Source organism: Dermacentor albipictus, chromosome 3 (genome assembly GCF_038994185.2).
Source record: "Dermacentor albipictus isolate Rhodes 1998 colony chromosome 3, USDA_Dalb.pri_finalv2, whole genome shotgun sequence".
In the NCBI taxonomy this organism is placed as follows: domain Eukaryota; kingdom Metazoa; phylum Arthropoda; class Arachnida; order Ixodida; family Ixodidae; genus Dermacentor; species Dermacentor albipictus.
The window spans coordinates 166,149,075-166,166,531 of NC_091823.1; the positions used below are offsets into that span (position 1 = coordinate 166,149,075).

General features: G+C 47.1%; 1 protein-coding gene across 3 annotated transcripts in view; it reads right to left on the reverse strand.

Annotated features, from left to right (window-relative positions):
• Positions 1–339: 339 nt before the first annotated feature.
• Positions 340–17,457, reverse strand: part of LOC139057646 (fatty-acid amide hydrolase 2-A-like) — a 61,913-nt gene continuing 44,795 nt past the window's right edge. For all 3 annotated transcript variants that reach the window (XM_070536248.1, XM_070536250.1, XM_070536249.1), the window contains 5 exons: positions 16,444–16,653; positions 13,605–13,724; positions 12,957–13,111; positions 12,002–12,097; positions 340–1,728 (listed from right to left, as the gene is read on the reverse strand). In XM_070536248.1, the coding sequence (XP_070392349.1) occupies positions 1,132–1,728; positions 12,002–12,097; positions 12,957–13,111; positions 13,605–13,724; positions 16,444–16,653 (1,178 nt within the window). In that variant the 3' untranslated portion in view covers positions 340–1,131. The remainder of the gene's footprint in view (positions 1,729–12,001; positions 12,098–12,956; positions 13,112–13,604; positions 13,725–16,443; positions 16,654–17,457) is intronic.

The window sequence follows — 17,457 nt, forward strand, 5'->3', positions numbered from 1 at the left end:
AGAGCGTACTTTAAAACAAAGATTAATGATGCCTCGCATAATTAGTTTGGAATGCGCTCATGAATACGGTAGAATGGCTTTCTTCCCTCGGGGCTCATAGCACCAACACACATGACTGTTTGATAAAACAAGCGCGAGATCTAAAAACCTAATGGAACTGTTAGCCGGCTCTTCACATGAAAAATTAAGTCGTTGGAGGCGTTTGCGAAAAAGTGGACAAAGAGCAGACGTGGCCGAAGCCAAGCACTCATCGTCACGTTGTCAAAATACTAATCAAAGACATACCTAAAATTTACAACCTTTGACCCTTTTAGCATAGTGTACATAATGCTATCGCAATGAGCGAAAAATATGTCGTTTAATAGAAGCGCCAAACAGGATCCAATGCATGAACTTTCTTGCAGTAAAAACGTTGAGTCACCCCAAGCGGCGAACATCAAAAACAAGTCAAACTTTAAAAGTACTAAAAACTGGTTAGTGGTTAGACAGACTTCATTCTGGAAGCCCACTATGCCGCAGTTGTCAATGGCGCCTTCCACGCATTGATGTAGGTCTTTTTTATGTAATGAGTAAAAGAAATCTTAATTAATGTCTAGAGAGAAGTCAGAGAAGGTCACGTGAGTGTTCACTATTAAAAATTATATCGCTTGCTCAGAGCTGCTGATTCTAAAAGGGTCGTCGAGAGCTAAAACTTTCAGCAATTTGTGGAAGGCGCCGTTGAAACTAAATTTGGCAGCATGATTATCGACATCGCGGATTTCGCAAAAGGGACACCTGTGAGGAGTTAAGCCTAAAAAGTTGCAATTTCTTTTGTTTATACTTCCTGTAAAACAAACCGCTAGAAATAGTCTTTCTGTGCAGTGGTTTAAAATAATAAACAATAGAAAATCTTTTTATACGCGGACGTGATGCATCATTTTTTTAATGGCACATGCTTCTTACGGCGTATGTTTTCACTCTCCACGATTATAAATGTACAAAATATTTTGCACACGTACAACCTATTGCATCTGAGGCACTCATCTCCTTTGCGATTGCGTACACCTGGGAACAGCTTCCTTGCAATTCTGGCCACCTTAAAAAGCCCTCATAAGACGGGTCAGCTATGATAAAGTGTCATTTGCCGAGACGTCAAACTCGGCCTTGCTGTTTCACCGAAAGATCAAGCCTACCAAAGCGGTTCTCGATCTCCCTGGCGACAGCCAGGCATAGCCTGTCGTTTCCCCTCTTCGCCACCACCTGTACACACAGGGGCAATCTCTCCGCTGACAGCATTACAGGGCACACCGAGACGGGCACCTTGAACAAGCTAAACAGTGCCGTCATGCCAGGCGAATCAAGAAATAGCAAGTCCTGATTCTGGAACGGGGCAGCGCTGGTGGCCGCGGGCAGGACAAGCACTCCATTGTCCCCCAGCGTCTCCTCGAACCGGTCGCGGGCGATTTCTAAGGAGGTGATGCAGTCCGCAGCCTTCTGCTTCGAACGCAAGCGACAAAGCGGCGCCATGCTGGACGTGGCCAACGTTGCAAGTGTGTGCCGGCCAGCTCCCACTAGATGGCGGAGCAGTTCGATTAACGTGTTGAAGCCGCCGGGACGGAACATCTCGGGCATAGGCTCGGGCTGCTTGACGCCAGCCACCTTGAACCACATAAACATGCCAAATCGCATTTCGGGCAGGTCCAGCCGATGCGCTTCGAGTCCATGCGCCCCCTTCAGGTACTGGGTCACCTGTGTAGAGTACAGAGACAAGAAACTTGAAAAAATAATGTCACCTATTTTGAATATTACAGAAACAAAAGAGAAGATTGACTGCAAGAGAGGCGCAGGGTTGGGGTACACTTTTTCTAACATCTTCGAAACAACGGTAACATCACACTTGCCGCAGCACAGCGGTCACAACCAGACTCACGAGGTGAAGGTTGAGGTGACGTGTTTGGAGGGGGTCATGTTTGTGTCTGCCACGATGTGCTGCCACTACCTCCACTCACGTAATCGAGCTGCTGCGTCGCCAACCGCTGAGTCGACGACATCGATCACGGATCGACGTCATCCGGTGCGAGACCATCTTGTCTTCCCTTCATTTCACGCGCGTTGGGAGCCGCGGCGGAAAATTGCTCACATCACCGAGGCAGCTGTCACCTCATCAATGGCACCAACATGAAAAGTTATTAGAAGAATACAAGAGTCACTGTCCTACCTGCGCATCAGTGGAACGGGGAGGCACTTCTAGCCTCACGCACATCCTGTCCTACGTGCGGTGAGCGTTTAAATACAATATAATCGCCAAAATGTCCCAGCTTCCGGAGTAATCGAACGAAGCCACGCACGACGCAGAGAGGTTGCCGCCGGTTGCGCCGTCGCTCTGCGCGGTAGCCGAAAAAATCGAACGCGTAGAGAGCAAAACTTGGAGGACGCTTAAGCTTCGCCTTTAAGAGTGGAACACGATAGCATTCAAAAATCCCCGAGTACTTCTCACGCTTCCCGGCAACTGGAGCGTATGCAACCGTAATGTTTACAGCGAAACGCTGGCCGCAAACGCTATGGACGAAGGCGGGCTTTGTGGTAGAAACGTGGCCACTTGCGTGGGCCGCGACGCAACGGACGCGAGCGCCAGCTGGAGGTATTGCAAGGAAGCGGGCGCACCGCTCCGTGGTCCCCAGGACACCCGCGCGCCGGCGCACGCAAATGGCGGACGCCATGGCTAGTCTTTGAATGGTAGAAACGCTGTAAAAAGGGTTTCTTTGAGTTTTCACGTAACGGAACTATTTTTTCATGTGGGCAAATTACAACCCGAGAGCTATCATGTCTGCAGACTGTGTGTAAGTAATAATTTACGATTTTTCCACGTATTTGACTTGAGAAATTCAATTATTTCAGTAAATTCCTTGCGTTACATGCAACCCCTTGGTATGGGTGGTTCGAAATCCTTCCCGAAAAGACGCCGGATTTTCTGCGACACGGGCTCCTTAACGCACTTGCGTTGAAATTTTTAAGAACATGTCGAGACCATCAAGATTGCTGTAAAAGAGGGTAGTTGTCGCGCAACGTTGAAGGATGGCGTTAGTTGTTTTCGTTTTTGCGGAAGAGTAACTGCAATACCCTGTCTCAAGCGTTATTGCTTTGGTAGCGTCTGCAAGGGTACGTGCAAAAGCTTCTCCGCTAGGCCGTGTGTTGACACTAGTAGTACCAGCGCACTTCAGGATCTTTTCAGCAGCTTTGTCTCAGTGCCTATAATCATTTGCCCACCAACTAGGTCACTGGTTATATGCAACTTTTCAACGAACCTAGGGAGAAGACGAAGTAATTCTTTGATAGAACGCTTGTACTTTTCTCTCCGCTTTTTATCTTTGTTTCCCTGCATTTCGGGGAGCTGCCGCTCCCTCCTTGCGGCAATGGATGAAAAGATCTCCGAGGACTTTCCTGATGCGCAGCCGTCAGGTCGGATAGCGCCCAGGAAACGTGGAAGTGCGTCAAGCGATAAAGACAGCGAGGCCACTGAGTTATGTTCGGGCAGCTTCGACTCATTGGACGATGACTTTAAGGTCGTGATGAGTAGATCAGCAAAAAGAAGACTACTGCAGGCATCTTCGTCGCCAAGTGCTTCTACCGTGAAGAGTGCACCGCTGCGCTGGCCGCGGCCGCATACTGTGCTCTTTATGCCCGTGGACCCGGCGACCAAATTGCGGTTCCTCAGCAGGCAGGTCCTCTCTACGTTACTCGAGAATCACACCAAATGAGATTAAAGACGTGCGAACAAACTCGGGAAAAAAATGTTCTGGCAGTTGATGTGCTACATCGCAGAGCCCTTGAAGGCCCCCGTAATGTAACTGAGATCGACCATGGGAAGGTGCGATCTTTGATCCCTACAGGCGGCGATAGCACTGCGGCCGTCATTTATGACGTCGACGTTGCCATCCCGAATGATTGCCAATACCGATCAAACCAACGACAGAAGGCATTTTCATTACAAGCATTTTCAGACTGGGAAACACACTGTGCGAAGATTTTGCTTGAAGGAGACAGCCTTCCTTCCCCCGTCAAGTTAGGAAATGTCTGCCATCCAGTACGACCATTCGTACTGAAGCCCCTCCAGTGTTTCAAGTGTTGTTAGATTGGCTACGTAAAGGGTGTCTGCGTGAACAACGTCGTGTGCCCGCGATGCTCTTGGTCCCATTCAGAAGACGCCTGCAGCACAGATGTTCGTAAGTGCCCTAACTGCACTTAACTGCACTGGACGTCGGGTGTGACGCGACTGCAGCTTCGCGCGCCGCTTCATAAAGTCGCCACTTTAACATAATCCTACCTTCGAGAACAAGGACTTCATATATCGTGCGAAAAGTGTGCAGCGGTGGCGTTTACCAGGAAATCAATGTCTCCGTACGTGATATCCGTCGACGGACAGCTGATCTCTACAGCACAAGTCGCAGTTTTTTGGGCGTGGTCACTGACAGAAATCTCTCCTGGACCCTTCGTGTGAATTATGTGAGAATCTATGCTGCAGTTGTACAGAGTCCTCTTTATTGGATTCTTGTGATACAGCCTAGCGGTCATGTTAAATACCTGAAGAACTAACCTGAATGTAATCCAAAGCACCCAAGACCAAGCCCTAAAGATATGCCTTGGTCTACCACAGAGTGCGTCAACGACTGAAGTTATTGCAGTCACTCAAAATTCTGCTCTTGGAACACAAGAAACTATGGGTGTGCACATGAGACACTTCACCCGGACCCCTACTCACCACCTCGCAAGTCTCCCGGTAGATAGATCCCACATGACATTCAGTGCGACTGTCTTCGCGCACCGTGCCTCTCTCAGGTCAGGTACGCACCAGTAGCAAGATCTGCCATACCTCCATGGTGTGTGCGCCGTACTCAAGTAAACTTTGCAATCCCAGGACTTAAGAGAAGGTCGGACTTGAGGTCATCAGCACTCAAGCAACTAACTTTACTTCTCTTGTACGTGAAATAAGCAATGCACACACGTTTGTACTGATGGATCAACTACATCAACCAGTTCCGGTGGCGCCTCAACCAGTCCCGTCACTGCAACTCAGACCTCCGGCCGGTCTCCACCGACGTGAAGCGTCTCTCCTGTGTCGGTAGTGGCTTGGAGTTGCTTTCACGAATGCCTACTCAGTACTGATTGGAATGGCTGATAGTCCTGCATGTGATGTTTGCGGATACGTGGAGAAGATTGACCACTTATTGTGCCATTGTCCTCAATTTCAAGCACAAAGACAATCTTTGTCCACCGCATTGAGGAAATTAGATGATCGTCCTCTGAGTGAACAGACAATGCTAGAGCACCATTCCCATCGATCTTCGGCACAGAAGGCAGTGAAGGCACTTTTATGCTGTCTGAGAACGTCTGATTTGCGTGATTTGCGCGAGTGGCTTCAACACAAGTACTGTCCGTACACGTCTCTAAACCTTCTCTCTCCCTTCTCCCTCTTCCCCTTCTCCCTTCCACAGCGTAGGGAAGCCAACCAGACCCTTGAGTGGTTAACATTCCTCTCTCTCTCTCAACGAACCCATCTTGCACTAACGTATGTCACTCAGCATGTGGCACTGGATATGTGATTTATCTCTGAGTAACTGACTCCAACAAGTCACTGGTTATGTGCCACTCTTCAACGTGACACCGACGTATGTGCCTGGTCATGTGGCACTGGTTATAAAGTGGAGGAAAATGGATGAGATCACTAGGAATGTGCCTGCAACGAACCTATCTGACACCGACATGTGTCTGTGGGCATGTGGCTGGATATTGTGACACCAGGTATGTGCCGCTCATCAATGAGTCATTGACGTCAACGTGGGTCACTCGGTGTGTGCCACTCTTCAACGAACCTATCTGACACCAACATATGTCAATGGTCATGCGGCACTGGAGATGTGACACTAGGTATGTGCCGCTCATCAACGAGTCATTGATGCCAACTTATGGTTATGTGCCACTCTTCAACAAACTTATCTGACACCAACGTATGTTGGAGATACGAACATTGCGCATGTGGCACTAGATATGTGACACTAGGTATGTGCCGCTCATCAAGGAGTCATTGATGCCAACATATATGGGTCACAGGTAATGCGCCACTCTTCAACGAACTTATCTGACACCAACGTATGTCACTGCGCATGTGGCACTGGAGATGTGACGCTAGGTATGTGCCGATCATCAATCAGTCATTGACCCCAACATGGGGCACTTGTTATGTGCCACTTTTCAACGAACTTATCTGACACCAACGTATGTCATTGCACATGTGGCACTGGAGATGTGACACTAGGTATGTGGCGCTCCTCACCGAATAATTGATGTCAACATATGGGTCACTGGTTATGTGCCACTTTTCAACGAACGTATCTGACACCAACGTATGTCATTGCGCATGCGGCACTGGAGATGTGACACTAGGTATGTGGCGCTCATCACCGAATAATTGATGCCAACATATGGGTCACTGGTTATGTGCCACTTTTCAACGAACTTATCTCACACCAACGTATGTCATTGCGCATGCGGCACTGGAGATGTGACACTAGGTATGTGCCGCCCATCAACGAGTCATTGATGCAAACATATGGGTCACTGGTTATGTGCCACTTTTCAACGAACTTATCTGACACCAACGTATGTCATTGCGCATGCGGCACTGGAGATGTGACACTAGGTATGTGCCGCCCATCAACGAGTCATTGATGCAAACATATGGGTCACTGGTTATGTGCCACTTTTCAACGAACTTATCTCACACCAACGTATGTCATTGCGCATGCGGCACTGCAGATGTGACACTAGGTATGTGCCGCTCATCAACGAGTCATTGATTCCAACATATGGGTCACTGGTTATGTGCCACTTTTCAACGAACTTATCTGACACCAACGTAGGTCATTGCGCATGTGGCACTGGAGATGTGACACTAGGTATGCGCCGCCCATCACCGAATAATTGATGCCAACATATGGGTCACTGGTTATGTGCCACTTTTCAACGAACTTATCTGACACCAACGTATGTCATTGCGCATGCGGCACTGGAGATGTGACACTAGGTATGTGCCGCCCATCAACGAGTCATTGATGCAAACATATGGGTCACTGGTTATGTGCCACTTTTCAACGAACTTATCTGACACCAACGTATGTCATTGCGCATGTGGCACTGGAGATGTGACACATAGGTATGTGCCGCTCATCAACGAGTCATTGATGCAAACATATGGGTCACTGGTTATGTGCCACTTTTCAACGAACTTATCTGACACCAACGTATGTCATTGCGCATGTGCCACTGGAGATGTGACACATAGGTATGTGCCGCTCATCAACGAGTCATTGATGCAAACATATGGGTCACTGGTTATGTGCCACTTTTCAACGAACTGATCTGACACCAACGTATGTCATTGCGCATGTGGCACTGGAGATGTGACACATAGGTATGTGCCGCTCATCAACGAGTCATTGATGCAAACATATGGGTCACTGGTTATGTGCCACTTTTCAACGAACTTATCTGACACCAACGTATGTCATTGCGCATGTGGCACTGTAGATGTGACACATAGGTATGTGCCGCTCATCAACGAGTCATTGATGCAAACATATGGGTCACTGGTTATGTGCCACTTTTCAACGAACTGATCTGACACCAACGTATGTCATTGCGCATGCGGCACTGGAGATGTGACACTAGGTATGTGCCGCTCATCAACGAGTCATTGATGCAAACATATGGGTCACTGGTTATGTGCCACTTTTCAACGAACTTATCTGACACCAACGTATGTCATTGCGCATGTGGCACTGGAGATGTGACACTAGGTATGTGGCGCTCATCACCGAATAATTGATGTCAACATATGGGTCACTGCTTATGTGCCACTTTTCAACGAACTTATCTGACACCAACGTATGTCATTGCGCATGCGGCACTGGAGATGTGACACTAGGTATGTGCCGCCCATCAACGAGTCATTGATGCAAACATATGGGTCACTGGTTATGTGCCACTTTTCAACGAACTTATCTGACACCAACGTATGTCATTGCGCATGCGGCACTGGAGATGTGACACTAGGTATGTGCCGCTCATCAACGAGTCATTGATGCCAACATATATGGGTCACAGGTAATGCGCCACTTTTCAACGAACTTATCTGACACCAACGTATGTCATTGCGCATGTGGCACTGGAGATGTGACACTAGGTATGTGGCGCTCATCACCGAATAATTGATGTCAACATATGGGTCACTGGTTATGTGCCAATTTTCAACGAACTTATCTGACACCAACGTATGTCATTGCGCATGCGGCACTGGAGATGTGACACTAGGTATGTGCCGCCCATCAACGAATCATTGATGCAAACATATGGGTCACTGGTTATGTGCCACTTTTCAACGAACTTATCTGACACCAACGTATGTCATTGCGCATGCGGCACTGGAGATGTGACACTAGGTATGTGCCGCTCATCAACGAGTCATTGATGCAAACATATGGGTCACTGGTTATGTGCCACTTTTCAACGAACTTATCTGACACCAACGTATGTCATTGCGCATGTGGCACTGGAGATGTGACACTAGGTATGTGGCGCTCATCACCGAATAATTGATGTCAACATATGGGTCACTGGTTATGTGCCACTTTTCAACTAACTTATCTGACACCAACGTATGTCATTGCGCATGCGGCACTGAGATGTAACACTAGGTATGTGCCGCTCATCAACGAGTCATTGATGCAAACATATGGGTCACTGGTTATGTGCCACTTTTCAACGAACTTATCTGACACCAACGTATGTCATTGCTCATGTGGCACTGTAGATGTGACACATAGGTATGTGCCGCTCATCAACGAGTCATTGATGCCAACTTATGGGTCACTGGTTATGTGCCACTTTTCAACGAACTTATCTGACACCAACGTATGTCATTGCGCATGCGGCACTGGAGATGTGACACTAGGTATGTGCCGCCCATCACCGAATAATTGATGTCAACATATGGGTCACTGGTTATGTGCCACTTTTCAACGAACTTATCTGACACCAACGTATGTCATTGCGCATGCGGCACTGGAGATGTTACACTAGGTATGTGCCGCCCATCAACGAGTCATTGATGCAAACATATGGGTCACTGGTTATGTGCCACTTTTCAACGAACTTATCTGACACCAACGTATGTCATTGCGCATGCGGCAGTGGAGATGTGACACTAGGTATGGGCCGCTCATCAACGAGTCATTGATGCAAACATATGGGTCACTGGTTATGTGCCACTTTTCAACGAACTTATCTGACACCAACGTATGTCATTGCTCATGTGGCACTGTAGATGTGACACATAGGTATGTGCCGCTCATCAACGAGTCATTGATGCCAACTTATGGGTCACTGGTTATGTGCCACTTTTCAACGAACTTATCTGACACCAACGTATGTCATTGCGCATGCGGCACTGGAGATGTGACACTAGGTATGTGCCGCCCATCACCGAATAATTGATGTCAACATATGGGTCACTGGTTATGTGCCACTTTTCAACGAACTTATCTGACACCAACGTATGTCATTGCGCATGCGGCACTGGAGATGTGACACTAGGTATGTGCCGCTCATCAACGAGTCATTGATGTCAACATATGGGTCACTGGTTATGTGCCACTTTTCAACGAACTTATCTGACACCAACGTATGTCACTGCGCATGCGGCACTGGAGATGTGACACTAGGTGTGTGCCGCTCATCAACGAGTCATTGATGCAAACATATGGGTCACTGGTTATGTGCCACTTTTCAACGAACTTATCTGACACCAACGTATGTCATTGCTCATGTGGCACTGTAGATGTGACACATAGGTATGTGCCGCTCATCAACGAGTCATTGATGCCAACTTATGGGTCACTGGTTATGTGCCACATTTCAACGAACTTATCTGACACCAACGTATGTCATAGCGCATGTGGCACTGGAGATGTGACACTAGGTATGTGGCGCTCATCACCGAATAATTGATGCAAACATATGGGTCACTGGTTATGTGCCACTCTTCAACGAACTTATCTGACACCAACGTATGTCATTGCGCATGCGGCACTGGAGATGTGACACTAGGTATGTGCCGCTCATCAACGAGTCATTGATGCAAACATATGGGTCACTGGTTATGTGCCACTTTTCAACGAACTTATCTGACACCAACGTATGTCATAGCGCATGTGGCACTGGAGATGTGACACTAGGTATGTGGCGCTCATCACCGAATAATTGATGCAAACATATGGGTCACTGGTTAATTGCCACTTTTCAACGAACTTATCTGACACCAACGTATGTCATTGCGCATGCGGCACTGGAGATGTGACACTAGGTATGTGCCGCTCATCAACGAGTCATTGATGCAAACATATGAGTCACTGGTTATGTGCCACTTTTCAACGAACTTATCTGACACCAACGTATGTCACTGCGCATGTGGCACTGCAGCTGTGACACTAGGTATGTGCCGCTCATCAACGAGTCATTGATGCCAACTTATGGTAATGTGCCACTCTTCAACAAACTTATCTGACACCAACGTATGTCATTGCGCATGTGGCACTAGATATGTGACACTAGGTATGTGCCGCTCATCAACGAGTCATTGATGCCAACATATATGGGTCACAGGTAATGCGCCACTCTTCAACGAACTTATCTGACACCAACGTATGTCACTGTGCATGTGGCACTGGAGATGTGACGCTAGGTATGTGCCGACCATCAATCAGTCATTGACCCCAACATGGGGCACTAGTTATGTGCCACTTTTCAACGAACTTATCTGACACCAACGTATCTCATTGCGCATGTGGCACTGGAGATGTGACACTATGTATGTGGCGCTCATCAAGAAGTCATTGATGCCAACACATTGGTCACTGGTTATGTGCCACTCTTCAACTAACTTATCTGACACCAACGTATGTCACTGCGCATGTCGCGCTGAATACGTCACACTAGGTACGTGCCACTCATCAATGAGTCATTGACGTCAACATGGGGCATTGGTTATGTGCCACTCTTCACGAACAAAACAAAGCATTCTTTAAAATTTATCCGGTGCTAGACCGAATCGAATCCACACCATAAGCAAACAGACAATCTTGTCTGAATATAAATTTACATAGACGCCACCGACAGACATCGCGGCGAAGCTGCTAAATTTCGCCTTAAGAGTGTCCATAGGGAAGTTCGAGAGAAGGTGAGCCTGGCTGCATAAACCCCGCATAGATGGCGCTTTTCGGTAGTGGCAATTCGGTGTGTCGCTATGTTGCATCTATGCTAAACACATTCACCTAGATATTCAGCTTGAGATGAGCTCTACCGTAATTGTTTACTTCGTTCCACCGGCGTTCTCAGTGAGCTGCACATGTCAGCGAGATTCGCGGATTCACTGAGCAAATGCAGAGTGCGATGTTCTAAGATTCTTCATACTCCTCGTAGAGTTCTCGCCAACTGGGCGTGTCCTGCATGTGTTGTTTGCCAATGAATGACGGTGCCTAAGGTAGTCGTTTGCTTCTAAATCCGTTCCTTAGATGCGGAGAACTTTTTAAGTTGACAAGAATATTTCACGATTTCATCCAGTACCACTTCAGTTTCTCAGTTTTCCGCATGAACAGGTAAGTACTTATCACGATCACTTGGTAGTTCCAATATCTGTCGAAGAATCAGGAAGATGGGGGGCGGATATTACCACGCAAAAGCAGTCTCTCGACGATAAGCACACCATACGCACGCACCTAAACACGTAGTGGTGGGCATACATCACAAAGCACCAACCACACCATGCGTGGTTCAGTCGATCTCTGCCAGTGGTCTATAACCCATTATCTCGCGACAGATACTCATATCAACAGTACACTCCTGCCATTTCTTTTGTAATGACGTGTTTAGAGTGATACAATGGAGATTTTATGAAAATGAAAGCACTGACCCGTCTAACTGCTCGGCGAGCCTCAGTGGTCACACGGCTGATGTAAACGCTCCCTTCTGTATCCATGTAATACAGCTTCAGCGTCTTTAGATTTACCTGAAGAGAAAAAAAATATTGTTCGCATTTATTTGGTGCAGAGGTCTATCATTTATTACGCACGCTAACTCAGTGACACAATATAGCATTCGTATGTAAAAGCTATGTACGTCAATTTCATCAGTAGTCATTAGGAAATCTATAGGATTGCACTGCGATTGATTTAACAAGTTCTCAGCCTACGTGTCCTCCTCTCCTTTAAATCGTGGGGCTGAACTTTTTTACCATGACTTATGATCTGCATCTTGAAGGCTGTTTCTGCAAGTTGACTTAAACGAAAAAATTGGTGCCGGGAGGAATAAAGCTAACTACGATAACATCTTAGTCGTTTCCCGACATTTAGAATAAAGCACTTCTGGCTGGTTATTCACGAAATAAGTGGTTTTTTTTTCATTATGCAAACTTACCTTTTTTGTCCCCTCTTAATAAACGTTTGCACTCGGTCAGCACCTTTCATAAAGCTTTGAGTAGACGGCTATATATTTAATGAACTTACCTTGCTTAAAAAAAGCAAATTACATTGTTTTCTTGCTCATCGTAGCTTTGAAGAGTTACTGATATGGTAAGCGTTCTTTTCATCCAAAACCTTAGCTCATTTGCATTCGGCACTTATCCCACCAATGACAATGAATTCAAGCAATAATATTGTTCTTCACTCAGCTGGATGTTCTATCATTGCTTTGGAGTTGCAGGCTTATTGTATTGTAGACAGTGCAATAAGTATTTTTATACCTTAACACACTGACAACTGCGTGACGCTGTGTATTTTTCGCATTGCTCATCGTTGTGTCCATTATGTGCACAATAATTGTGGCTAGTTGATTCGCTCTACAACAGCACCCCATGGAATCGTACACACCTGTTCATTTAGTCTAAGCGCGTTGGCCGCACTTCCCGCCAGTACGTTGAGCATCAGCGGCAAGTCCTCCACGAACCTGGCCAAGGGGCCCACGCAGTTGAACTGCCCCAGACCTTCTCCAACATCTGGCAGCAAGCCAGTGTTGGGCACCACTCCTGAGGTTAGCGTGAGAAGAGGCAGAGGTAAGCACAACAACGGTAACGCCATCATCACCTCCATTAAACCCTATTTTGGCAATCTTAATGTGTTCCCTCTGACAGTGAAAGCGTGATTGGAGGAAGCTCGGGGCTGAATTGCGAGCAGCAGAAAACATTGATTAATTGGCCATGGAGAGGGAGGTGGTGCTGAATGAAGTGCGGGATCTATGGTGTCTTATGACGGTAATAATCAGCCCTTGACTCACGAAAGACGTATTCGTATTCGGAGTCACTTTAACTGAAACTCTCTTGTGCCACAAACGTTTGCTGAAATCTCTACTCCCGGGCTTTCTTGACGTACCCCGTCAAAATGTCACAGGTGAGGTATGGAATTTAACATACTACTTTGCGCTCATGAGGGCGGTACCATATTCAATTTACTATCATGGTGGGCCGAGGAAAATAGATTACTGAGTTCATAAATTCGGAAAGCTCGATGTAGAGTTTTCACCGGCTGTTGGCTTGTGGCTGAAGACCCCGCAGTAGGCAGCTGGTACTCGCACGCTTCCAGCGAGGTCTGTGCCTAGGCCAATCAGTGAGCCAGCTGCAGCCAGGAGGCTTCCCTCTCCACCTGTAGTGAGGGGGAAAAGGTTCTTTGTAAATAGGGTAGGCCGTGTACCTGGGAAGCAGATACAGTGGGGTGCGTGAAACGTCTTCTACGCGCTGTAGAGATGGCATGGGGCTATATATGGTACAGATGACGTAACCATCTAAACAACTAACATTTTTGCGCATTACAATGCTTACATGCTTGTGCTGCAGCTAGTAAGGCCTTTACAATCTAATTTTGCAATCGTGCTCGCACCCTATACGCAGTGGGCCCGTTTGTTTTGCAGAGGGTGTTTGGGCAATAGGGTCGAACGCAGCTGCGTCAAAATGAAGCAAGCACAAAATATCTGCAATTGGAGGCCTTTTAACTCCTGATTAGCAGCGGTTTGAGTTTGATGGATTTGGCTAATATGGCAGAGTGAGCTCTCTAAAACGCGACCACTCCCCGCTCGAATCGACAAACTTACTGCCGAGTTGCGCCTCTATATATGAGAACCGCCCGATAGGCTAAATTTAGCTTGGATTGCTTCAAATGCGGTTCTACAACCGCACTGCCGGCGCACGCGACACATGCATTGTACAGTAATAGCTTCTGACGTAATAGCTCTGGGCAAACCCACAAGGTGGAGAGGAGTAATTAGTTAAGGGAAAATGAGACATCCACCAAATCGTAGCAGTTGCTACAAAGGAAACCTGTACGCGTTCCTCGAAAGAAAAGCATCCCAGTTGAAGGAAAATTCATCCTGGTCCGGGACTCGAAACCGGGACCGCCATTTCTCCGGGGCAGCCGCTCTACCATCTGATCTAACTAGGCGGCTAACAGATGATAGAGCGAAGCTGAATTTGTCAACAACTGGAAGCAAAGGCAAAAATTCGACGTAATAGAATTGTGAAAACCCGCAAGGTGGAGAAAAGTAATTGATTAAGGGAAAATAAGCAATTGCTACGATTAGGTGGATGTTTCCTCTTTGTTTCAGCTCTTACAGTACAGGATTTTTGATTTTGCGGAATGACACTAAGGACCTTATGTCAATTAATATGATGGGCTCTGGGTAGGTTGGTTTTCCCGATACATCTAACAGCCGACATTATTGCGTATGCCTCAGCGGAAAAGATACTAATTTCTGGGTGCAACACATCAGATTCTGAGAATGATGGACCAACTGCTGCAAAAGACACGCCGGCATGGGACTTTGATGCGAGAGTATAAAATTCCGGGCATCAGCACTTTAAATGGAGTTCTAGGAGATGCATTCGCATTTGTTCCTCTGGAGTGTGCTTTGTAACATGAATAAACGACGTGTCGCCTTTAATAAGATTCGATTACCACGGCACTAAGAGCTTTGCCAGGGCGTTTAGACGGAGTTCTAAAAGTGGGACACCCATTCCATCATAGAGCTTCTTCAAACGCAGTGAGAAGGGCTCCTTTGATGTGGGTCAGTTGCGAAGCAGTGCGGTGCATGTCATATAATTTTTAGTAGCGTAACACGGACGTTCAGGGTTTGCCCGTACCTTCAGAAAATATGTAAAGCTAGAGTATGACCTTTTCAAGTTTAGTGACCACTCGTTCGATTCCGCGTAGAGGCGTTGCACAGGACTTGTCCTGACCACACCTGTGGCCAGGCGGATAGCCAAATGGTGAATCGGATCCAGCATCTTCAATGCGCATGGAACGGCCAGAGTGGCGCACCACGGCACCATAGTCCAAACATGTACGCATAAGGCTTTTGTACAGGTCCAATAGGCACTTTCTGTCGCTAACCCATCTGGTGTGCGACAGGATTTTAGGAGGTTCATGGTCTCCATACACTTCGTCCTGCGATACTTGACATGGGGTATAAACGTTAGTGTTGAATCCAAGATAATATCTCAGAATTTATGTCCAATGCTGACAGTGAGCTCATCGCCATTGATAAAAATACTAGGGATTGGTGTTGCGCCTCTTCTTGGAGAAGAGCATGCAAGAGCTTTCCTGCGTATTCGCTTTAAACACGTTTTCGTCCGCCCATCCAGATAATTTGTTCAAACCAAGCTGGAACTGGCATTCGCAGAAAGCAATATTGCATGATTTAAAGCCTATTTGCACATAGTCGACATGTACAGAATAAACATGATGCATAGAATGACTGTATGAAGTGAATTCATTTTCATGACAAATAGTGTGCACTTAAGCACGTTTCCCTGCGGCACATCGGTCTCTTGGTTGAACCTTCTAGACAAACTGTTGCCCACTTGTACACGAAACATGCGATGAGAGAGATAGCTTTCGATTGTGTTAAGCATGTGGCCACATACACCCATTGCGGAAAGGTCCAGAAGAATACCGAAACGCCATGTCGTATCGTACGCTCCTCAATATGTCGTTTACACTGCGCTGTAGCTACCTTGACGAACCTTCACGTCTGTCATAAAGATCAGGTTGACCTGCCTACAACGACATCTAGAAATCGCTGACGGATGAATTAAGGAGAACGTGATTAACATGCATGGAATGATCTGGCCAATGGAAACGTACACGCGCCATTGCCGTAGTTAAATAAGATCGCTGCTGGTGTTTAACACACAATGTCAACCTTGTCCTCGGGCCCTGACAAAACACTTAATCATTGGATAATCACAGCATATCAGGAGAAGTCATGACACTTTCTAAGTATTACTCAAAGCGGCAACTGCACTTTGACGGCCAAAACGCCGTCCCCTTTTTTCCCGACGGATGAACGGAGGCTAAACGAAGCACGCACCGCTGCTTCCGCCGGGGCTTCGGCGCGTGTCGTGCGGGTTCCGCGTGCAGCCGTCCACCAGGTTCATCGCATCGTCCCACATGCACAGTTCGGGCACGTTGGTCAGCGCCAGCGGGAAGGCCCCGGCTGCCCGGAGCAACGCCACGCTTGGGGCGTCCTCCTCGGCGCGCCGTCCGCGCCAGAAAAGGGAGCCCGCATCCTGTCGCATGCCTGCAAGGCGAAGGCATTCCTACTTGTCAACTCCCGGTGTCACACAATTACCTAATGGGGAACAGTAGTGCGCAAAAAAAAATCGGAGTTTCGCCCGGACTGCGAACCATTATCAGCGATAGCCAGGTTCAGTGTTGCGCGTTGCTCTTGTACTGTACGCAGGTGCGTAAGATCTTCAAGCACCCTCACAACCGCAGTGAAGGGCAGGTAATGGCATCGCACAGGCACCACTTCACTGGCCGTAAAGTGTGGCTCTACTGAAATTAAAATCACTTTCATATTGTGAGCACTAATGTTTTTTTTCTACATTTTAATAGAATTCGAACATGTAAAGTAAAAAGCACGGGCTGTCAATGAAATTTCTAATGACTTTTTTTCGTGTGCAGCAATTTAAACAATTTTGAGAAATAATCAATGTTGATATTAGAGCGTTTCTTTTTAGCGACCGGTGGCTTCTCTTTAACGAAATGACACAACAATCGGCGACATGTTAGTTCAAAGTTGCTTCGAAAATAAACTCGTATAACGGGCTTCATTACTTAAAAGTTCCATGTGAGGGGCCGAAATCGGTGGCTTGAAGCGTAGGCTCCGTAACCATGATGGAGAAATGGCTGACTTTATAGGATTCACAGATGCGCTCACAAAATTCGTATTGTTGATTTTTTTTTTATTCTTTGCGAAACCGATCTGAATCTGTCTTAACGCTCCTGGTTCTGCACTTTCGATAAGTTCGTTCAGTTATCCGCCGTGGCGGGCAATAAGTGGCTTTGGCGTTGTGCTGCTGATTCCGATGGGGCAGGATCA